General features: G+C 46.8%; 1 protein-coding gene across 2 annotated transcripts in view; it reads left to right on the plus strand.

Annotated features, from left to right (window-relative positions):
* Positions 1-9800: 9800 nt before the first annotated feature.
* LOC129840267 (bone morphogenetic protein receptor type-2-like) overlaps positions 9801-26257 on the plus strand; it is a 133734-nt gene continuing 117277 nt past the window's right edge. For both annotated transcript variants that reach the window (XM_055908020.1, XM_055908019.1), the window contains exon 1: positions 9801-10724. Coding sequence is in view for 1 of the 2 variants with exons in the window: in XM_055908019.1 (XP_055763994.1) it covers positions 10631-10724 (94 nt within the window). In the remaining variant the exon portion in view is untranslated. The remainder of the gene's footprint in view (positions 10725-26257) is intronic.

Below are 26257 nucleotides of genomic sequence, written 5' to 3' on the forward strand. Positions count from 1 at the left end.
GTACTTCCTGTATATAGCTCCACATTGATCTGGTACTCCCTGTATATAGCTCCATATTGATCTGGTACTGGTACTTCCTGTATATAGCTCCACATTGACCCGGTACTTCCTGTATATAGCTCCATATTGATCTGGTACTGGTACTTCCTGTATATAGCTCCACATTGATCTGGTACTCCCTGTATATAGCTCCACATTGATCTGGTACTGGTACTTCCTGTATATAGCTCCACATTGACCCGGTACTTCCTGTATATAGCTCCATATTGATCTGGTACTGGTACTTCTTGTATATAGCTCCACATTGACCCGGTACTTCCTGTATATAGCTCCATATTGATCTGGTACTGGTACTTCCTGTATATAGCTCCATATTGATCTGGTACTGGTACTTCCTGTATATAGCTCCATATTGATCTGGTACTGGTACTTCCTGTATATAGCTCCACATTGATCTGGTACTGGTACTCCCTGTATATAGCTCCACATTGATCTGGTACTGGTACTTCCTGTATATAGCTCCATATTGATCTGGTACTTCCTGTATATAGCTCCACATTGATCTGGTACTTCCTGTATATAGCTCCATATTGATCTGGTACTTCCTGTATATAGCTCCATATTGATCTGGTACTCCCTGTATATAGCTCCACATTGATCTGGTACTTCCTGTATATAGCTCCACATTGATCTGGTACTTCCTGTATATAGCTCCACATTGATCTGGTACTCCCTGTATATAGCTCCATTACAGTGTATTTAATTGTATTCCTCGTGTTATAATATATATTTTTTTAACTCTGCATCGTTGAGAAGGGCTCGTAACCAAGCATTACATGTTAAAGCCTACAACAGTAGGTATTTGTCCTTTCACGTGACATAAAACTTGATTTAGATTTTTGAAGAAGACTATATTTTCTAGAGGGCCTCTCAATAGACCCAGGTGTAGTGGTGGCGCCACCGTGTGGACAGCAGATGTAAACGCAGCAGCCATTATACACGGCTGCCTCTCAATAGACCCAGGTGTAGTGGTGGCGCCACCTGGTGGACAGCAGATGTAAACGCAGCAGCAGCCATTATACACGGCTGCCTCTCAATAGACCCAGGTGTAGTGGTGGCGCCACCGTGTGGACAGCAGATGTAAACGCAGCAGCAGCCATTATACACGGCTGCCTCTCAATAGACCCAGGTGTAGTGGTGGCGCCACCTGGTGGACAGCGGCTGCCTCTCAATAGACCCAGGTGTAGTGGTGGCGCCACCTGGTGGACAGCAGATGCAAACGCAGCAGCAGCCATTATACACGGCTGCCTCTCAATAGACCCAGGTGTAGTGGTGGCGCCACCATGTGGACAGCCTGTAGAAACATGAACACCTTTCCTCCTCAGTACTCCGTCACCAGAGATGCCACATGGACATTATACACGGCTGCCTGCAGACGAGACAAACAGACCAAGATAGTTGTCATGACCAACATAATAAAATAATAACCTCTAGCTTAGGGTCAGTGGTCAGGGTTAGCTGTATGAAACCTACCTCAGATAGGTCAGGGGTCAGGGTTAGCTGTATGAAGCCTACCTCAGATAGGTCAGGGGTCAGGGTTAGCTGTATGACGCCTACCTCAGGTCAGGGGTCAGGGTTAGCTGTATGAAGCCTACCTCAGGTCAGGGGTCAGGGGTCAGGGTTAGCTGTATGACGCCTATCTCAGGTCAGGGGTCAGGGTTAGCTGTATGAAGCCTACCTCAGGTCAGGGGTCAGGGTTAGCTGTATGAAGCCTACCTCAGATAGGTCAGGGGTCAGGGTTAGCTGTATGAAGCCTAGCTCAGGTCAGGGGTCAGGGTTAACTGTATGAAGCCTACCTCAGGTCAGGGGTCAGGGTTAACTGTATGAAGCCTACCTCAGGTCAGGGGTCAGGGTTTGCTGTATGAAGCCTACCTCAGGTCAGGGGTCAGGGTTAACTGTATGAAGCCTACCTCAGATAGGTCAGGGGTCAGGGTTAGCTGTATGACGCCTACCTCAGGTCAGGGGTCAGGGTTAGCTGTATGAAGCCTACCTCAGGTCAGGGGTCAGGGTTAGCTGTATGAAGCCTACCTCAGGTCAGGGGTCAGGGGTCAGGGTTAGCTGTATGAAGCCTACCTCAGATAGGTCAGGGGTCAGGGTTTGCTGTATGAAGTCTACCTCAGATAGGTCAGGGGTCAGGGTTAGCTGTATGACGCCTACCTCAGGTCAGGGGTCAGGGTTAGCTGTATGACGCCTACCTCAGGTCAGGGGTCAGGGTTAGCTGTATGACGCCTACCTCAGGTCAGGGGTCAGGGTTAGCTGTATGAAGCCTACCTCAGATAGGTCAGGGGTCAGGGTTAGCTGTATGAAGCCTACCTCAGGTCAGGGGTCAGGGTTAGCTGTATGAAGCCTACCTCAGATAGGTCAGGGGTCAAGGTTAGCTGTATGACGCCTACCTCAGGTCAGGGGTCAGGGTTAGCTGTATGAAGCCTACCTCAGGTCAGGGGTCAGGGTTAGCTGTATGAAGCCTACCTCAGGTCAGGGGTCAGGGTTAGCTGTATGAAGCCTACCTCAGATAGGTCAGGGGTCAGGGTTAGCTGTATGAAGCCTACCTCAGGTCAGGGGTCAGGGTTTGCTGTATGAAGCCTACCTCAGGTCAGGGGTCAGGGTTAACTGTATGAAGCCTACCTCAGATAGGTCAGGGGTCAGGGTTAGCTGTATGAAGCCTACCTCATAGGTCAGGGGTCAGGGTTAGCTGTATGACGCCTACCTCAGGTCAGGGGTCGGGGTTAACTGTATGAAGTCTACCTCAGGTCATGGGTCAGGGTTAGCTGTATGAAGCCTACCTCAGGTCAGGGGTCAGGGTTAGCTGTATGAAGCCTACCTCAGGTCAGGGGTCAGGGTTAGCTGTATGAAGCCTACCTCGGGTCAGGGGTCAGGGTTAGCTGTATGAAGCCTACCTCAGATAGGTCAGGGGTCAGGGTTAGCTGTATGAAGCCTACCTCAGGTCAGGGGTCAGGGTTAGCTGTATGAAGCCTAGCTCAGGTCAGGGGTCAGGGTTAGCTGTATGAAGCCTACCTCAGATAGGTCAGGGGTCAAGGTTAGCTGTATGACGCCTACCTCAGGTCAGGGGTCAGGGTTAGCTGTATGAAGCCTACCTCAGGTCAGGGGTCAGGGTTAGCTGTATGAAGCCTACCTCGGGTCAGGGGTCAGGGTTAGCTGTATGAAGCCTACCTCGGGTCAGGGGTCAGGGTTAGCTGTATGAAGCCTACCTCGGGTCAGGGGTCAGGGTTAGCTGTATGAAGCCTACCTCAGATAGGTCAGGGGTCAGGGTTAGCTGTATGAAGCCTACCTCAGATAGGTCAGGGGTCAGGGTTAGCTGTATGAAGCCTACCTCAGGTCAGGGGTCAGGGTTAGCTGTATGAAGCCTAGCTCAGGTCAGGGGTCAGGGTTAGCTGTATGAAGCCTACCTCAGATAGGTCAGGGGTCAAGGTTAGCTGTATGACGCCTACCTCAGGTCAGGGGTCAGGGTTAGCTGTATGAAGCCTACCTCAGGTCAGGGGTCAGGGTTAGCTGTATGAAGCCTACCTCAGGTCAGGGGTCAGGGTTAGCTGTATGAAGCCTACCTCAGATAGGTCAGGGGTCAGGGTTTGCTGTATGAAGTCTACCTCAGATAGGTCAGGGGTCAGGGTTAGCTGTATGACGCCTACCTCAGGTCAGGGGTCAGGGTTAGCTGTATGACGCCTACCTCAGGTCAGGGGTCAGGGTTAGCTGTATGACGCCTACCTCAGGTCAGGGGTCAGGGTTAGCTGTATGAAGCCTACCTCAGATAGGTCAGGGGTCAGGGTTAGCTGTATGAAGCCTACCTCAGGTCAGGGGTCAGGGTTAGCTGTATGAAGCCTACCTCAGATAGGTCAGGGGTCAAGGTTAGCTGTATGACGCCTACCTCAGGTCAGGGGTCAGGGTTAGCTGTATGAAGCCTACCTCAGGTCAGGGGTCAGGGTTAGCTGTATGAAGCCTACCTCAGGTCAGGGTTAGCTGTATGAAGCCTACCTCAGATAGGTCAGGGGTCAGGGTTAGCTGTATGAAGCCTACCTCAGGTCAGGGGTCAGGGTTTGCTGTATGAAGCCTACCTCAGGTCAGGGGTCAGGGTTAACTGTATGAAGCCCACCTCAAATAGGTCAGGGGTCAGGGTTAGCTGTATGAAGCCTACCTCATAGGTCAGGGGTCAGGGTTAGCTGTATGAAGCCTACCTCAGATAGGTCAGGGGTCAGGGTTAGCTGTATGACGCCTACCTCAGGTCATGGGTCAGGGTTAGCTGTATGAAGCCTACCTCAGGTCAGGGGTCAGGGTTAGCTGTATGAAGCCTACCTCAGGTCAGGGGTCAGGGTTAGCTGTATGTAGCCTACCTCAGGTCAGGGGTCAGGGTTAGCTGTATGAAGCCTACCTCAGGTCAGGGGTCAGGGTTAGCTGTATGAAGCCTACCTCAGGTCAGGGGTCAGGGTTAGCTGTATGAAGCCTACCTCAGGTCAGGGGTCAGGGTTAGCTGTATGAAGCCTACCTCAGGTCAGGGGTCAGGGTTAGCTGTATGAAGCCTACCTCAGGTCAGGGGTCAGGGTTAGCTGTATGAAGCCTACCTCAGGTCAGGGGTCAGGGTTAGCTGTATGAAGCCTACCTCAGGTCAGGGGTCAGGGTTAGCTGTATGAAGCCTACCTCAGGTCAGGGGTCAGGGTTAGCTGTATGAAGCCTACCTCAGGTCAGGGGTCAGGGTTAGCTGTATGAAGCCTACCTCAGGTCAGGGGTCAGGGTTAGCTGTATGACGCCTACCTCAGATAGGTCAGGGGTCAGGGTTAGCTGTATGAAGCCTACCTCAGGTCAGGGGTCAGGGTTAGCTGTATGGAGCCTACCTCAGGTCAGGGGTCAGGGTTAGCTGTTTGACGCCTACCTCAGGTCAGGGGTCAGGGTTAGCTGTATGAAGTCTACCTCAGGTCAGGGGTCAGGGTTAGCTGTATTAAGCCTACCTCAGGTCAGGGGTCAGGGTTAGCTGTATGAAGCCTACCTCAGGTCAGGGGTCAGGGTTAGCTGTATGAAGCCTACCTCAGATAGGTCTGTGGTTCTTGCTGTGATGCGTGGCATGTTGTCCAGACAGGTCTGTGGTTCTTGCTGTGATGCGTGGCATGTTGTCCAGCCAGGTCTGTGGTTCTTGCTGTGATGCGTGGCGTGTTGTCCAGCCAGGTCTGTGGTTCTTGCTGTGATGCGTGGCATGTTGTCCAGCCAGGTCTGTGGTTCTTGCTGTGATGCGTGGCGTGTTGTCCAGCCAGGTCTGTGGTTCTTGCTGTGATGCGTGGCATGTTGTCCAGCCAGGTCTGTGGTTCTTGCTGTGATGCGTGGCGTGTTGTCCAGCCAGGTCTGTGGTTCTTGCTGTGATGCGTGGCATGTTGTCCAGCCAGGTCTGTGGTTCTTGCTGTGATGCGTGGCGTGTTGTCCAGCCAGGTCTGTGGTTCTTGCTGTGATGCGTGGCATGTTGTCCAGCCAGGTCTGTGGTTCTTGCTGTGATGCGTGGCGTGTTGTCCAGCCAGGTCTGTGGTTCTTGCTGTGATGCGTGGCATGTTGTCCAGCCAGGTCTGTGGTTCTTGCTGTGATGCGTGGCATGTTGTCCAGACAGGTCTGTGGTTCTTGCTGTGATGCGTGGCATGTTGTCCAGACAGGTCTGTGGTTCTTGCTGTGATGCGTGGCATGTTGTCCAGCCAGGTCTGTGGTTCTTGCTGTGATGCGTGGCGTGTTGTCCAGCCAGGTCTGTGGTTCTTGCTGTGATGCGTGGCATGTTGTCCAGACAGGTCTGTGGTTCTTGCTGTGATGCGTGGCATGTTGTCCAGACAGGTCTTGCGTAGCTCGGGCGTGGAGGCGTGGGACTTGGCCAGACTGCTGCAGGGTCAACTAACATCTCCGGGTCATCCTCGTGCTCCTTCATCTGTTCTGTGGACATCAGAAACATAGGGATCTGCTTTGTCAGGTCTGTCACAACACCCAGGAACACCATGTGCTGCAGACAGGGAGAGACAGATAGGGTTAAACCTTCACCATAACACCATGTGCTGCAGACAGGGAGAGACAGATAGGGTTAAACCTTCACCATAACACCATGTGCTGCAGACAGGGAGAGACAGATAGGGTTAAACCTTCACTATAACCCAGGAACACCGTGTGCTGCAGACAGGGAGAGACAGATAGGGTTAAACCTTCACCATAACCCAGGAACACCATGTGCTGGAGAGCGAGGGAGCAGACAGCTGCCCAGAGCTGACAAACACTGGTGCTGGAGGGAGAGAGGGAAGAGTACATGACAGAAACAGACAGGTTAGTACGAGACAGATCAGAGTTCAGGAGACACAGACAGGTTAGTACGAGACAGATCAGAGTTCAGGAGACACAGACAGGTTAGTACGAGACAGATCAGAGTTCAGGAGACACAGACAGGTTAGTACATGACAGATCAGAGTTCAGGAGACACAGACAGGTTAGTACATGACAGATCAGAGTTCAGGAGACACAGACAGGTTAGTACGTGACAGATCAGAGTTCAGGAGACACAGACAGGTTAGTACATGACAGATCAGAGTTCAGGAGACACAGACAGGTTAGTACATGACAGATCAGAGTTCAGGAGACACAGACAGGTTAATACGAGACAGATCTGTACACCATCTATCAGTATAGGCAGGTCGGTGTCACGTTCTTTCAAAATCGAACCCAGAAGCAGACCAGGACAAGGAGAGTAGGAAGAAGGTGAGTATTTATTTACAAGTGAATATGAAGGGGTAGACATATCCAGGTAGCGTAACGGGCAGCGGTGGTGAGTTGATGGGAGTGAATAGGTGGGTCCAAGGGAGTAGCGGAAGCCGCCGACGACCAGGCAGGAATGGGGTAAGTGATCCGGGTGAATAACTGAAGACAGAACAAACGGGGGTAAGTTTCAGGCAAGCAAGACGTACAAAAATAACAAAACAAATTCTATCCAACTTGAGGCTGATACTATGGCACAACATACTGTTTAAGGCTAACGATCTGGCAGGGAATGGATGTCAGGTCAGTGCTTATGAAGAGGAGAGATGATGATCAAGACCAGGTGCACTGATAGCTGATGGGATACAGGTGCGGGTAATCTGAGATCTCCCAACTAGCTAAAACGCCCGGCAACCAGACAGGGTGCGTTCCAGGACACCGGAAAAACACTCCAGAACAGAACACAGGCAACAACCAGACTCAGGAAACGGGATTCGTGACAGTCGGCCAGCAGGCAGTTTACACATTTTACATTACCATGTAGTTTACCAATTAAATGGTCTGACGGAGATGTGGACATACTAGGTATACAAATCCCAAAAGAAAGAAATGATCTCACTCCAATACATTTTAATAGAAAGTTAGCAAAAAAAGATAAGATCTTGCTACCATGGAAAGGAAAATACCTGTCTATTTGTGGAAAAATCACCCTGATTAACTCTTTAGTCCACAGGTGTCAAACTCATTCCACGGGGGGCCGAGTATCTGCGGGTTTTCGCTCCTCCCTTGTACTTGATTGATGAATTAACATCACTAATTAGTTAGGAACTCCCCACACCTGGTTGTCTAGGGCTTTATTGAAAGGAAAAACCAAAAACCTGCAGACACTAGGCCCTCCGTGGAATGAGTTTGACACCCCTGCTTTAATCATATCACAGTTTACCTATTTGCTTATGGTTTTGCCTACACCTAGTGACCTGCTTTTTAAATTATATGAACAAAAAATATTCAATTTTATTTGGAACGGCAGGCCAGATAAAATTAAAAGGGCCTATTTATATAACGAATATGAATTCGGTGGCAGAAATTATAAAATATTAAAGCATTAGACCTCTCACTAAAGGCATCAGTCATACAAAAGCTATACTTACATCCAAACGGGTTCTCTAGTAAATTGGTACGAATGTCTCATCCTATGTTCAAGAAGGGCCTTTTTCCCTTTATTCAGATTACACCTGCTCACTTTCGGTTGTTTGAAAAGGAAATAATCTCCAAAATATCTATATTTTTTAAACAAGCCTTAGAAAGTTGGTTGCAATTTCAGTTTAATCCACCTGAAAGGACGGAACAAATAGTACAACAAATATTGTGGTTAAATTCAAATATACAAATTAATTTTAAAAACTGTATTTATCGAAGAAATTTAAAAAAAAATGTATAATTTTAGTGAATGATATCATAAATAGGACTGGTGGAGTAATGTCACACATGCAGCTAACACAGACATGTGTAAATGTCTGCTCTCCCCAAATTACAACCAATTAACTGCAGCATTACCACAAAAATGGATGAGGCAAGTAGAAAGGGGAAAAAGTAAGGAACTTGTATGTCGGCCCTGTATTAAAGAACATAAATGGTTAAAGAAAAGTGTGATAAATAAAAACATTTACCAATTTAATTTAAGGACCAAAAAACTGACAGCTGTGCCATATAATTTACAAAATAGTTGGGAAGAGATGTTCGATGTACCCATTCCATGGCACATGGTTTATGAATTGATATGCAAAACAACACCAGATTCAAAACTTCACATTTTTCAATTTAAATTATTGTACAAAATTCTTGCAACCAATAGAATGTTATATATATGGGGGATACAATCTTCCCAGCTCTGCAGATTCTGCTGTGAGGAGGCAGAATCGTTAGATCATTTGTTTTGGTATTGTCCATATGTAGCTCATTTTTGGTCACAGGTCCAGGAATGGCTGAAGAATTACAACATTTGCCGAGAACTAACGCTACAGATAGCAATACTGGGGGATTTGAAAAGCCATAGTCAATCAATCAATAATATAATAATTATTTTAGCAAAAATGTTTATTTTTAATTTACAATCTGTAGAAGCTATGAGAATAGGAAGGTTCAAATCTTTTGTGAAGCATCACAGCACAGTTGAAAAATATATGGCAAATAAAAATCCGAAATGGATGATGTTGGAAGATAGATGGGAAAGGTTGAGTGGAGCTGAAGGGTGGGACTAATAACAAGATAAACAATGTAGGGCATACGGGATCTGTGAAATGTGTATAGGTGCGGAGCTATTGTGAAATAGCACAGTTACAAGTGGAAATCAAACTCCAACAGAAATAGAGGACTAAGAACAAATAAGAGAGAACTATTGTAAAGTGGACTGTGTCTGTAAAATGTGTATAAGATGTATAAATTGAAGGTAAAAGTAGAAGTGTTTATTAGTTTACTCCAATTGGGGGATTGGTGGTAGGGTTGCGGGGAATAATAATAAAGGTATATTCTTTGTATGTCTATTTAGGTATGTGTATGTATATATGTATATATGTATGCATACGTGTATGGATATATATATTTACCCCCAAAAATATGGGGGATTGGAAATGATGCAGACAATTACATTGGAAGCAACATTCTTTCCGCAATATTAAGCTGATCCACCCCTATAAAAAAATAAATAATAATTAAAAGTAAAAATAAAATAAAAAAGAAGGGCTATATAAATAAATTGAATTTGATCATGATGGGATTGTCCATTGAAATCAAACGAAAACGCAGAAACAAGACACTAGGAAATGGCGACTCATATTTCAATATTTTGTTGGCATGTTTAGTTGTTACATGAGTTGATGCACTGTGTGCGGCTCTTTCACCAGATATATTGCCATCTGGTGGACACTTGATATTATTTCAGGAGAAGTGTTTTCTGGACCTGCTATCTGTAGAGTAGAGTTATGTCCACAGGGTGGCGATACAGTTCCACTACAGGTTCCGGCAGGAATGTATTGTTGTAGTTAGCCCTGTCTGCAGATAGGGAGATTCCAGTTCTTCATCCACCCAAACAAATCCAACAAGCTGATAGTGGAGACACAACCAGGCGTTCCCCCGCCGCACTGTCTGGTGCCCTGCCCTGCCCGGAGCCTCCACGGTCAATGCCAAATGCAATCGTTCCTGGGAGCAGCAGAAGAGACGTCTATCCACCCCGACGGGACTAACCTATTTAATAACCCTGAATAGAAGAAATAAGCCTGGATGGATACGTTGTTAAGACAAAGACTTAATGGGCATAGTCAACATGGAATTTGGATTTGACGGACCTTTGTAAAAAAATATATAAATAAATACTTAACGTTAGCTAGCTAGCTTGGAAGGTTAGCTATCAAGGCTGCCTAACATTAGCAAAGGAGCTAGCTAGCTAACGTTAGCTAGTTACCTTGAAAGGGGAAAATACGGCAAAGTTGGACTTCTGTGGGCAAAAGGCCTGGGTTTGTTCCCCAACAAGTTTCTGTTAACATAGTTAGCTACCTATAGTAACGCTACCAGTGTATTGTTAATGTTAGTTCGGTAACTTAGCATAGCTAATTTGCAGCTAACGTTGTGTCAACTAGCTGGCTAACGTTAGCTGTCGTAAACTGACATACTAATATGTCTTAGCTAGCTATTAGCAGGACAATCTGACGCCGTCTTATCACTAAGATTCATTTTCAATGTGTTGTTCCATACTGGACACTTCAGTTCAAGTTATTGAGCTGACGTGAAAGAGAACGAGGTGTATTAAAGACATAGTTAAGTTTGGAGGAGCGGAGGTCCCAAGTTAAATCAAATGAACAACAGAGTGAAGTCAATGGCGGTGCTGAAGCAAATCATCACGACGCTGGCGTTTGGGCTGTACGTGCTGGTCCTCCCTCCGGTCACCGGTGAGTAAACAACACTAGGAGATAAGGGTGCCAACCTTTTGGACCTGGTCTGTCTGTTCTGGATAGGACTGTTTTACTAGTTCACTAAACTATCAGGCTAAGCTTGTCTATAGCCCGGATACAGACAGTACACGGGGTCCATATCAGGTATACTGCTCTAGCTAGCTACAGGTTGTTACACCACATCATGTGATTGAACCAAATACTTTTGGGTTTTATTACTGGGACTTACAGGGTAGGTTGTGTTTGGTGTAGCACAGATACTTGGCCATACAATCTTCATTCTCGATTCGGCCAAATGTATATCTTCTAGGAGTCTACACTGTAGACCTACAGGACACCCTGTGTTCTCCTAATGGGGGGGTTGTAGAGACATACTAGGAGTCTAGACCTACAGGACACCCTGTGTTCTCCTAATGGGGGGGTTGTAGAGACATACTAGGAGTCTAGACCTACAGGACCCCCTGTGTTCTCCTAATGGGGGGGTTGTAGAGAAATACTAGGAGTCTAGACCTACAGGACACCCTGTGTTCTCCTAATGGGGGGGTTGTAGAGACATACTAGGAGTCTAGACCTACAGGACCCCCTGTGTTCTCCTAATGGGGGGGTTGTAGAGACATACTAGGAGTCTAGACCTACAGGACACCCTGTGTTCTAATGGGGGGGGTTGTAGAGACATACTAGGAGTCTAGACCTACAGGACCCCCTGTGTTCTCCTAATGGGGGGGTTGTAGAGACATACTAGGAGTCTAGACCTACAGGACCCCCTGTGTTCTCCTAATGGGGGGGTTGTAGAGACATACTAGGAGTCTAGACCTACAGGACCCCCTGTGTTCTCCTAATGGGGGGGGTTGTAGAGACATACTAGGAGTCTAGACCTACAGGACACCCTGTGTTCTCCTAATGGGGGGGGGGGGGGGGGGTTGTAGAGACATACTAGGAGTCTAGACCTACAGGACACCCTGTGTTCTCCTAATGGGGGGGTTGTAGAGACATACTAGGAGTCTAGACTGTAGACCTACAGGACACCCTGTGTTCTCCTAATGGGGGGGTTGTAGAGACATACTAGGAGTCTAGACTGTAGACCTACAGGAACCAGTTGTACCTCCCTGCTCTAGACTTTGGGTTGATGCTTCTGGAACACCTTGACAGATAAGAGAGGACAGCTTCTGGTAAACCTTGAGAGATAAGAGAGAGAGACAGAGAGAGAGAGACAGGATGGGAAAGAGAGCGAGAGAGAGAGAGAGAGAGAGAGAGAGAGAGAGAGAGAGTGGCAGAGAGAGAGAGAAAAGAGTGGCAGAGAGAGGATGGGAAAGAGAGCAAGAGAGAGTGGATGGGAAAGAGAGCGAGAGAGAGAGAGTGACAGAGAGAGAGAGGATGGGAAAGAGACAGACAGAGAGAGAGAGAGAGAGAGAGAGAGAGAGGATGGGAACGAGAGCGAGAGAGAGAGTGACAGAGAGAGAGAGGATGGGAAAGAGAGCGAGAGAGAGAGTGACAGAGAGAGAGAGGATGGGAAAGAGAGAGAGAGAGGATGGGAAAGAGAGTGACAGAGAGGATGGGAAAGCGTCGAGAGAGGAAATGAGAAATATAAAACTAGTTTAAGAATGGAGTGGTGATCAGGTGATGGAAAAGTCTCAGAATGTCTAGCTGTCTGTCTCCTCCCATTTCCTGTCCTGTAATTTAGCTCTTTGATGAAGCGTGGGAGGATGGCAGCGGAGTGAGTGTGTGTGTGAGTGAGAGTGTGTGTGTGAGTGAGAGTGTGTGTGTGAGTGAGAGTGTGTGTATTGCACTGATTTGCCGATGAAGATGTATACCGAACAGTACATTACCTTGAAGGGCCTGTTCTCCAGAGCTACCCACTACAATACCCTGTCTGTCTACACTACAATACCCTGTCTGTCTACACTACAATACCCTGTCTGTCTACACTACAATACCCTGTCTGTCTCTACACTACCGTAACCTGTCTGTCTACACTACAATACCCTGTCTGTCTACACTACCGTACCCTGTCTGTCTACACTACAATACCCTGTCTGTCTACACTACCGTACCCTGTCTGTCTACACTACAATACCCTGTCTGTCTACACTACAATACCCTGTCTGTCTACACTACAATACCCTGTCTGTCTACACTACAATACCCTGTCTGTCTACACTACCGTACCCTGTCTGTCTACACTACAATACCCTGTCTGTCTACACTACAATACCCTGTCTGTCTACACTACAATACCCTGTCTGTCTACACTACCGTACCCTGTCTGTCTACACTACCGTAACCTGTCTGTCTCTACACTACAATACCCTGTCTGTCTACACTACCGTACCCTGTCTGTCTACACTACCGTACCCTGTCTGTCTACGCTACAATACCCTGTCTGTCTCTACACTACAATACCCTGTCTGTCTCTACACTACAATACCCTGTCTGTCTACACTACAATACCCTGTCTGTCTCTACACTACCGTACCCTGTCTGTCTACGCTACAATACCCTGTCTGTCTACACTACCGTACCCTGTCTGTCTACACTACAATACCCTGTCTGTCTACACTACAATACCCTGTCTGTCTACACTACAATACCCTGTCTGTCTACACTACCGTACCCTGTCTGTCTACACTACAATACCCTGTCTGTCTACACTACAATACCCTGTCTGTCTACACTACCGTACCCTGTCTGTCTCTACACTACAATACCCTGTCTGTCTACACTACAATACCCTGTCTGTCTACACTACCGTACCCTGTCTGTCTACACTACAATACCCTGTCTGTCTACACTACAATACCCTGTCTGTCTACACTACAATACCCTGTCTGTCTACACTACAATACCCTGTCTGTCTACACTACAATACCCTGTCTGTCTACACTACAATACCCTGTCTGTCTACACTACAATACCCTGTCTGTCTACACTACAATACCCTGTCTGTCTACACTACAATACCCTGTCTGTCTCTACACTACCGTACCCTGTCTGTCTACACTACAATACCCTGTCTGTCTCTACACTACAATACCCTGTCTGTCTACACTACAATACCCTGTCTGTCTCTACACTACAATACCCTGTCTGTCTACACTACAATACCCTGTCTGTCTACACTACCGTACCCTGTCTGTCTACACTACAATACCCTGTCTGTCTACACTACAATACCCTGTCTGTCTACACTACCGTACCCTGTCTGTCTACACTACAATACCCTGTCTGTCTACACTACAATACCCTGTCTGTCTACACTACAATACCCTGTCTGTCTACACTACAATACCCTGTCTGTCTACACTACAATACCCTGTCTGTCTACACTACAATACCCTGTCTGTCTCTACACTACCGTACCCTGTCTGTCTACACTACAATACCCTGTCTGTCTACACTACAATACCCTGTCTGTCTCTACACTACCGTACCCTGTCTGTCTACACTACAATACCCTGTCTGTCTACACTACCGTACCCTGTCTGTCTACACTACAATACCCTGTCTGTCTACACTACCGTACCCTGTCTGTCTACACTACAATACCCTGTCTGTCTACACTACCGTACCCTGTCTGTCTACACTACAATACCCTGTCTGTCTACACTACAATACCCTGTCTGTCTACACTACAATACCCTGTCTGTCTACACTACAATACCCTGTCTGTCTCTACACTACCGTACCCTGTCTGTCTACACTACAATACCCTGTCTGTCTCTACACTACCGTACCCTGTCTGTCTACACTACAATACCCTGTCTGTCTACACTACAATACCCTGTCTGTCTACACTACCGTACCCTGTCTGTCTACACTACAATACCCTGTCTGTCTACACTACCGTACCCTGTCTGTCTACACTACAATACCCTGTCTGTCTACACTACAATACCCTGTCTGTCTACACTACAATACCCTGTCTGTCTACACTACAATACCCTGTCTGTCTCTACACTACCGTACCCTGTCTGTCTACACTACAATACCCTGTCTGTCTCTACACTACCGTACCCTGTCTGTCTACACTACAATACCCTGTCTGTCTACACTACAATACCCTGTCTGTCTACACTACAATACCCTGTCTGTCTACACTACCGTACCCTGTCTGTCTACACTACAATACCCTGTCTGTCTACACTACCGTACCCTGTCTGTCTACACTACAATACCCTGTCTGTCTACACTACAATACCCTGTCTGTCTACACTACAATACCCTGTCTGTCTACACTACCGTACCCTGTCTGTCTACACTACAATACCCTGTCTGTCTACACTACCGTACCCTGTCTGTCTACACTACAATACCCTGTCTGTCTACACTACCGTACCCTGTCTGTCTACACTACAATACCCTGTCTGTCTCTACACTACCGTACCCTGTCTGTCTACACTACCGTACCCTGTCTGTCTCTACACTACAATACCCTGTCTGTCTACACTACAATACCCTGTCTGTCTACACTACAATACCCTGTCTGTCTACACTACAATACCCTGTCTGTCTACACTACAATACCCTGTCTGTCTCTACACTACCGTACCCTGTCTGTCTACACTACAATACCCTGTCTGTCTACACTACAATACCCTGTCTGTCTACACTACAATACCCTGTCTGTCTACACTACAATACCCTGTCTGTCTCTACACTACAATACCCTGTCTGTCTCTACACTACAATACCCTGTCTGTCTACACTACCGTACCCTGTCTGTCTACACTACAATACCCTGTCTGTCTACACTACAATACCCTGTCTGTCTACACTACAATACCCTGTCTGTCTACACTACAATACCCTGTCTGTCTACACTACAATACCCTGTCTGTCTACACTACAATACCCTGTCTGTCTCTACACTACAATACCCTGTCTGTCTACACTACAATACCCTGTCTGTCTACACTACAATACCCTGTCTGTCTACACTACAATACCCTGTCTGTCTACACTACAATACCCTGTCTGTCTACACTACCGTACCCTGTCTGTCTCTACACTACCGTACCCTGTCTGTCTACACTACAATACCCTGTCTGTCTCTACACTACCGTACCCTGTCTGTCTCTACACTACCGTACCCTGTCTGTCTACACTACAATACCCTGTCTGTCTCTACACTACAATACCCTGTCTGTCTCTACACTACAATACCCTGTCTGTCTACACTACAATACCCTGTCTGTCTACACTACAATACCCTGTCTGTCTACACTACAATACCCTGTCTGTCTACACTACAATACCCTGTCTGTCTACACTACAATACCCTGTCTGTCTACACTACAATACCCTGTCTGTCTCTACACTACCGTACCCTGTCTGTCTACACTACAATACCCTGTCTGTCTCTACACTACCGTACCCTGTCTGTCTACACTACAATACCCTGTCTGTCTCTACACTACCGTACCCTGTCTGTCTACACTACCGTACCCTGTCTGTCTCTACACTACAATACCCTGTCTGTCTACACTACCGTACCCTGTCTGTCTACACTACAATACCCTGTCTGTCTACACTACAATACCCTGTCTGTCTACACTACCGTACCCTGTCTGTCTCTACACTACAATACCCTGTCTGTCTACACTACAATACCCTGTCTGTCTACACTACAATACCCTGTCTGTCTACACTACAATACCCTGTCTGTCTACACTACAATACCCTGTCTGTCTACACTACAATACCCTGTCTGTCTCTACACTACCGTACCCTGTCTGTCTACACTACAATACCCTGTCTGTCTCTACACTACCGTACCCTGTCTGTCTACACTACAATACCCTGTCTGTCTCTACACTACCGTACCCTGTCTGTCTACACTACCGTACCCTGTCTGTCTCTACACTACAATACCCTGTCTGTCTACACTACCGTACCCTGTCTGTCTACACTACAATACCCTGTCTGTCTACACTACAATACCCTGTCTGTCTACACTACCGTACCCTGTCTGTCTCTACACTACAATACCCTGTCTGTCTACACTACAATACCCTGTCTGTCTACACTACAATACCCTGTCTGTCTACACTACAATACCCTGTCTGTCTACACTACAATACCCTGTCTGTCTACACTACCGTACCCTGTCTGTCTACACTACCGTACCCTGTCTGTCTCTACACTACAATACCCTGTCTGTCTACACTACAATACCCTGTCTGTCTACACTACCGTACCCTGTCTGTCTACACTACAATACCCTGTCTGTCTACACTACAATACCCTGTCTGTCTACACTACCGTACCCTGTCTGTCTCTACACTACAATACCCTGTCTGTCTCTACACTACAATACCCTGTCTGTCTACACTACAATACCCTGTCTGTCTACACTACAATACCCTGTCTGTCTACACTACCGTACCCTGTCTGTCTACACTACCGTACCCTGTCTGTCTCTACACTACAATACCCTGTCTGTCTACACTACCGTACCCTGTCTGTCTACACTACAATACCCTGTCTGTCTCTACACTACAATACCCTGTCTGTCTACACTACCGTACCCTGTCTGTCTACACTACAATACCCTGTCTGTCTCTACACTACAATACCCTGTCTGTCTCTACACTACAATACCCTGTCTGTCTCTACACTACAATACCCTGTATGTGTCTACACTACAATACCCTGTCTGTCTACACTACAATACCCTGTCTGTCTACACTACAATACCCTGTCTGTCTACGCTACAATACCCTGTCTGTCTACACTACCGTACCCTGTCTGTCTACACTACAATACCCTGTCTGTCTACACTACAATACCCTGTCTGTCTACACTACAATACCCTGTCTGTCTACACTACAATACCCTGTCTGTCTACACTACAATACCCTGTCTGTCTACACTACAATACCCTGTCTGTCTACACTACAATACCCTGTCTGTCTACACTACCGTACCCTGTCTGTCTACACTACAATACCCTGTCTGTCTACACTACCGTACCCTGTCTGTCTACACTACAATACCCTGTCTGTCTACACTACAATACCCTGTCTGTCTACACTACCGTACCCTGTCTGTCTACACTACAATACCCTGTCTGTCTACACTACAATACCCTGTCTGTCTACACTACAATACCCTGTCTGTCTACACTACAATACCCTGTCTGTCTACACTACCGTACCCTGTCTGTCTACACTACAATACCCTGTCTGTCTACACTACAATACCCTGTCTGTCTACACTACAATACCCTGTCTGTCTACACTACAATACCCTGTCTGTCTACACTACCGTACCCTGTCTGTCTACACTACCGTACCCTGTCTGTCTACACTACAATACCCTGTCTGTCTACACTACAATACCCTGTCTGTCTACACTACAATACCCTGTCTGTCTCTACACTACAATACCCTGTCTGTCTACACTACAATACCCTGTCTGTCTACACTACAATACCCTGTCTGTCTACACTACCGTACCCTGTCTGTCTACACTACAATACCCTGTCTGTCTACACTACAATACCCTGTCTGTCTACACTACAATACCCTGTCTGTCTACACTACCGTACCCTGTCTGTCTACACTACCGTACCCTGTCTGTCTACACTACCGTACCCTGTCTGTCTACACTACAATACCCTGTCTGTCTACACTACAATACCCTGTCTGTCTACACTACAATACCCTGTCTGTCTCTACACTACAATACCCTGTCTGTCTCTACACTACAATATCCTGTCTGTCTACACTACAATACCCTGTCTGTCTACACTACCGTACCCTGTCTGTCTACACTACAATACCCTGTCTGTCTCTACGCTACCGTACCCTGTCTGTCTACACTACAATACCCTGTCTGTCTCTACACTACAATACCCTGTCTGTCTACACTACCGTACCCTGTCTGTCTACACTACAATACCCTGTCTGTCTCTACGCTACCGTACCCTGTCTGTCTACACTACAATACCCTGTCTGTCTACACTACAATACCCTGTCTGTCTACACTACAATACCCTGTCTGTCTACACTACCGTACCCTGTCTGTCTACACTACAGTACCCTGTCTGTCTACACTACAATACCCTGTCTGTCTACACTACCGTACCCTGTCTGTCTACACTACAATACCCTGTCTGTCTCTACGCTACCGTACCCTGTCTGTCTACACTACAATACCCTGTCTGTCTACACTACCGTACCCTGTCTGTCTACACTACAATACCCTGTCTGTCTACACTACAATACCCTGTCTGTCTCTACACTACAATACCCTGTCTGTCTACACTACCGTACCCTGTCTGTCTACACTACAATACCCTGTCTGTCTACACTACCGTACCCTGTCTGTCTACACTACAATACCCTGTCTGTCTACACTACCGTACCCTGTCTGTCTACACTACAATACCCTGTCTGTCTACACTACCGTACCCTGTCTGTCTACACTACCGTACCCTGTCTGTCTACACTACAATACCCTGTCTGTCTACACTACAATACCCTGTCTGTCTACACTACCGTACCCTGTCTGTCTACACTACAATACCCTGTCTGTCTCTACGCTACCGTACCCTGTCTGTCTACACTACAATACCCTGTCTGTCTACACTACAATACCCTGTCTGTCTACACTACAATACCCTGTCTGTCTACACTACAATACCCTGTCTGTCTACACTACAATACCCTGTCTGTCTCTACACTACAATACCCTGTCTGTCTACACTACAATACCCTGTCTGTCTACACTACCGTACCCTGTCTGTCTACACTACAATACCCTGTCTGTCTCTACGCTACCGTACCCTGTCTGTCTACACTACAATACCCTGTCTGTCTACACTACAATACCCTGTCTGTCTCTACACTACAATACCCTGTCTGTCTACACTACAATACCCTGTCTGTCTACACTACCGTACCCTGTCTGTCTACACTACAATACCCTGTCTGTCTACACTACAATACCCTGTCTGTCTACACTACCGTACCCTGTCTGTCTACACTACAATACCCTGTCTGTCTACACTACAATACCCTGTCTGTCTACACTACAATACCCTGTCTGTCTACACTACAATACCCTGTCTGTCTACACTACCGTACCCTGTCTGTCTACACTACAATACCCTGTCTGTCTACACTACAATACCCTGTCTGTCTACACTACCGTACCCTGTCTGTCTACACTACAATACCCTGTCTGTCTACACTACAATACCCTGTCTGTCTACACTACAATACCCTGTCTGTCTACACTACAATACCCTGTCTGTCTACACTACAATACCCTGTCTGTCTACACTACCGTACCCTGTCTGTCTACACTACCGTAACCTGTCTGTCTCTACACTACAATACCCTGTCTGTCTACACTACCGTACCCTGTCTGTCTACACTACCGTACCCTGTCTGTCTCTACACTACAATACCCTGTCTGTCTACACTACCGTACCCTGTCTGTCTACACTACCGTACCCTGTCTGTCTCTACACTACAATACCCTGTCTGTCTCTACACTACAATACCCTGTCTGTCTCTACACTACAATACCCTGTCTGTCTACACTACAATACCCTGTCTGTCTACACTACCGTACCCTGTCTGTCTACACTACAATACCCTGTCTGTCTACACTACAATACCCTGTCTGTCTACACTACAATACCCTGTCTGTCTACACTACAATACCCTGTCTGTCTACACTACAATACCCTGTCTGTCTACACTACAATACCCTGTCTGTCTACACTACAATACCCTGTCTGTCTACACTACAATACCCTGTCTGTCTACACTACAATACCCTGTCTGTCTACACTACAATACCCTGTCTGTCTCTACACTACAATACCCTGTCTGTCTACACTACAATACCCTGTCTGTCTCTACGCTACCGTACCCTGTCTGTCTACACTACAATACCCTGTCTGTCTACACTACAATACCCTGTCTGTCTACACTACAATACCCTGTCTGTCTACACTACCGTACCCTGTCTGTCTACACTACAATACCCTGTCTGTCTACACTACAATACCCTGTCTGTCTCTACACTACCGTACCCTGTCTGTCTACACTACCGTACCCTGTCTGTCTACACTACAATACCCTGTCTGTCTACACTACAATACCCTGTCTGTCTACACTACAATACCCTGTCTGTCTCTACGCTACCGTACCCTGTCTGTCTACACTACAATACCCTGTCTGTCTACACTACAATACCCTGTCTGTCTCTACACTACAATACCCTGTCTGTCTCTACACTACAATACCCTGTCTGTCTACACTACAATACCCTGTCTGTCTACACTACAATACCCTGTCTGTCTACACTACAATACCCTGTCTGTCTACACTACAATACCCTGTCTGTCTCTACGCTACCGTACCCTGTCTGTCTCTACGCTACCGTACCCTGTCTGTCTACACTACAATACCCTGTCTGTCTACACTACAATACCCTGTCTGTCTCTACACTACAATACCCTGTCTGTCTCTACACTACAATACCCTGTCTGTCTACACTACCGTACCCTGTCTGTCTCTACACTACAATACCCTGTCTGTCTACACTACAATACCCTGTCTGTCTCTACACTACAATACCCTGTCTGTCTCTACACTACAATACCCTGTCTGTCTCTACACTACCGTACCCTGTCTGTCTACACTACAATACCCTGTCTGTCTACACTACAATACCCTGTATGTGTCTACACTACAATACCCTGTATGTGTCTACACTACAATACCCTGTATGCCTCTACACTACAATACCCTGTCTGTCTCTACACTACAATACCCTGTCTGTCTACACTACCGTACCCTGTCTGTCTACACTACCGTACCCTGTCTGTCTCTACACTACAATACCCTGTCTGTCTCTACACTACCGTACCCTGTCTGTCTACACTACAATACCCTGTCTGTCTACACTACAATACCCTGTCTGTCTACACTACAATACCCTGTCTGTCTCTACACTACCGTACCCTGTCTGTCTACACTACAATACCCTGTCTGTCTACACTACAATACCCTGTATGTCTCTACACTACAATACCCTGTCTGTCTACACTACAATACCCTGTCTGTCTACACTACAATACCCTGTCTGTCTACACTACAATACCCTGTCTGTCTACACTACCGTACCCTGTCTGTCTACACTACAATACCCTGTCTGTCTCTACGCTACCGTACCCTGTCTGTCTACACTACAATACCCTGTCTGTCTACACTACAATACCCTGTCTGTCTACACTACAATACCCTGTCTGTCTACACTACAATACCCTGTCTGTCTACACTACAATACCCTGTCTGTCTCTACACTACAATACCCTGTCTGTCTACACTACAATACCCTGTCTGTCTACACTACCGTACCCTGTCTGTCTACACTACAATACCCTGTCTGTCTCTACGCTACCGTACCCTGTCTGTCTACACTACAATACCCTGTCTGTCTACACTACAATACCCTGTCTGTCTCTACACTACAATACCCTGTCTGTCTACACTACAATACCCTGTCTGTCTACACTACCGTACCCTGTCTGTCTACACTACAATACCCTGTCTGTCTACACTACAATACCCTGTCTGTCTACACTACCGTACCCTGTCTGTCTACACTACAATACCCTGTCTGTCTACACTACAATACCCTGTCTGTCTACACTACAATACCCTGTCTGTCTACACTACAATACCCTGTCTGTCTACACTACAATACCCTGTCTGTCTACACTACCGTACCCTGTCTGTCTACACTACCGTAACCTGTCTGTCTCTACACTACAATACCCTGTCTGTCTACACTACCGTACCCTGTCTGTCTACACTACCGTACCCTGTCTGTCTCTACACTACAATACCCTGTCTGTCTACACTACCGTACCCTGTCTGTCTACACTACCGTACCCTGTCTGTCTCTACACTACAATACCCTGTCTGTCTCTACACTACAATACCCTGTCTGTCTCTACACTACAATACCCTGTCTGTCTCTACACTACAATACCCTGTCTGTCTACACTACCGTACCCTGTCTGTCTACACTACAATACCCTGTCTGTCTACACTACAATACCCTGTCTGTCTACACTACAATACCCTGTCTGTCTACACTACAATACCCTGTCTGTCTACACTACAATACCCTGTCTGTCTACACTACAATACCCTGTCTGTCTACACTACAATACCCTGTCTGTCTACACTACAATACCCTGTCTGTCTACACTACAATACCCTGTCTGTCTACACTACAATACCCTGTCTGTCTCTACACTACAATACCCTGTCTGTCTACACTACAATACCCTGTCTGTCTCTACGCTACCGTACCCTGTCTGTCTACACTACAATACCCTGTCTGTCTACACTACAATACCCTGTCTGTCTACACTACAATACCCTGTCTGTCTACACTACCGTACCCTGTCTGTCTACACTACAATACCCTGTCTGTCTACACTACAATACCCTGTCTGTCTCTACACTACCGTACCCTGTCTGTCTACACTACCGTACCCTGTCTGTCTACACTACAATACCCTGTCTGTCTACACTACAATACCCTGTCTGTCTACACTACAATACCCTGTCTGTCTCTACGCTACCGTACCCTGTCTGTCTACACTACAATACCCTGTCTGTCTACACTACAATACCCTGTCTGTCTCTACACTACAATACCCTGTCTGTCTCTACACTACAATACCCTGTCTGTCTACACTACAATACCCTGTCTGTCTACACTACAATACCCTGTCTGTCTACACTACAATACCCTGTCTGTCTACACTACAATACCCTGTCTGTCTCTACGCTACCGTACCCTGTCTGTCTCTACGCTACCGTACCCTGTCTGTCTACACTACAATACCCTGTCTGTCTACACTACAATACCCTGTCTGTCTCTACACTACAATACCCTGTCTGTCTCTACACTACAATACCCTGTCTGTCTACACTACCGTACCCTGTCTGTCTCTACACTACAATACCCTGTCTGTCTACACTACAATACCCTGTCTGTCTCTACACTACAATACCCTGTCTGTCTCTACACTACAATACCCTGTCTGTCTCTACACTACCGTACCCTGTCTGTCTACACTACAATACCCTGTCTGTCTACACTACAATACCCTGTATGTGTCTACACTACAATACCCTGTATGTGTCTACACTACAATACCCTGTATGCCTCTACACTACAATACCCTGTCTGTCTCTACACTACAATACCCTGTCTGTCTACACTACCGTACCCTGTCTGTCTACACTACCGTACCCTGTCTGTCTCTACACTACAATACCCTGTCTGTCTCTACACTACCGTACCCTGTCTGTCTACACTACAATACCCTGTCTGTCTACACTACAATACCCTGTCTGTCTACACTACAATACCCTGTCTGTCTCTACACTACCGTACCCTGTCTGTCTACACTACAATACCCTGTCTGTCTACACTACAATACCCTGTATGTCTCTACACTACAATACCCTGTCTGTCTACACTACAATACCCTGTCTGTCTACACTACAATACCCTGTCTGTCTACACTACAATACCCTGTCTGTCTCTACGCTACAATACCCTGTCTGTCTACACTACAATACCCTGTCTGTCTCTACACTACAATACCCTGTCTGTCTACACTACCGTACCCTGTCTGTCTACACTACCGTACCCTGTCTGTCTCTACACTACAATACCCTGTCTGTCTCTACACTACCGTACCCTGTCTGTCTACACTACAATACCCTGTCTGTCTACACTACAATACCCTGTCTGTCTACACTACAATACCCTGTCTGTCTCTACGCTACAATACCCTGTCTGTCTACACTACAATACCCTGTCTGTCTCTACACTACAATACCCTGTCTGTCTACACTACAATACCCTGTCTGTCTCTACACTACAATACCCTGTCTGTCTACACTACAATACCCTGTCTGTCTACACTACAATACCCTGTCTGTCTCTACACTACAATACCCTGTCTGTCTCTACACTACCGTACCCTGTCTGTCTACACTACAATACCCTGTCTGTCTCTACGCTACAATACCCTGTCTGTCTCTACACTACAATACCCTGTCTGTCTACACTACAATACCCTGTCTGTCTACACTACAATACCCTGTCTGTCTACACTACAATACCCTGTCTGTCTACACTACAATACCCTGTCTGTCTACACTACAATACCCTGTCTGTCTCTACACTACCGTACCCTGTCTGTCTACACTACAATACCCTGTCTGTCTACACTACAATACCCTGTCTGTCTCTACACTACAATACCCTGTCTGTCTACACTACAATACCCTGTCTGTCTACACTACAATACCCTGTCTGTCTACACTACAATACCCTGTCTGTCTCTACACTACCGTACCCTGTCTGTCTACACTACAATACCCTGTCTGTCTCTACGCTACAATACCCTGTCTGTCTCTACACTACAATACCCTGTCTGTCTACACTACAATACCCTGTCTGTCTCTACACTACAATACCCTGTCTGTCTCTACACTACAATACCCTGTCTGTCTACACTACCGTACCCTGTCTGTCTACACTACCGTACCCTGTCTGTCTACACTACAATACCCTGTCTGTCTACACTACAATACCCTGTCTGTCTACACTACAATACCCTGTCTGTCTCTACGCTACCGTACCCTGTCTGTCTCTCCACTGTCCTACCCTGTCCCCCTAGTCTGTTATCATAGGTATTCTGTCTCCACTGTCCTACCCTGTCCCCCTAGTCTGTTATCATAGGTATTCTGTCTCCACTGTCCTACCCTGTCCCCCTAGTCTGTTACCATAGGTATTCTGTCTCCACTGTCCTACCCTGTCCCCCTAGTATGTTATCATAGGTATTCTGTCTCCACTGTCCCCCTAGTCTGTTATCATAGGTATTCTGTCTCCACTGTCCTACCCTGTCCCCCTAGTCTGTTATCATAGGTATTCTGTCTCCACTGTCCTACACTGTCCCCCTAGTCTGTTATCATAGGTATTCTGTCTCCACTGTCCTACCCTGTCCCCCTAGTCTGTTATCTTAGGTATTCTGTCTCCACTGTCTTACCCTGTCCCCCTAGTCTGGTATCATAGGTATTCTGTCTCCACTGTCCTACCCTGTCCCCCTAGTCTGTTATCATAGGTATTCTGTCTCCACTGTCCTACCCTGTCCCCCTAGTCTGTTATCATAGGTATTCTGTCTCCACTGTCCTACACTGTCCCCCTAGTCTGTTATCATAGGTATTCTGTCTCCACTGTCCTACCCTGTCCCCCTAGTCTGTTATCTTAGGTATTCTGTCTCCACTGTCTTACCCTGTCCCCCTAGTCTGGTATCATAGGTATTCTGTCTCCACTGTCCTACCCTGTCCCCCTAGTCTGTTATCATAGGTATTCTGTCTCCACTGTCCTACCCTGTCCCCCTAGTCTGTTATCATAGGTATTCTGTCTCCACTGTCCTACCCTGTCCCCCTAGTCTGTTATCATAGGTATTCTGTCTC

The sequence above is a fragment of the Salvelinus fontinalis genome, chromosome 41 (assembly GCF_029448725.1).
Source record: "Salvelinus fontinalis isolate EN_2023a chromosome 41, ASM2944872v1, whole genome shotgun sequence".
Lineage (NCBI taxonomy): Eukaryota > Metazoa > Chordata > Actinopteri > Salmoniformes > Salmonidae > Salvelinus > Salvelinus fontinalis.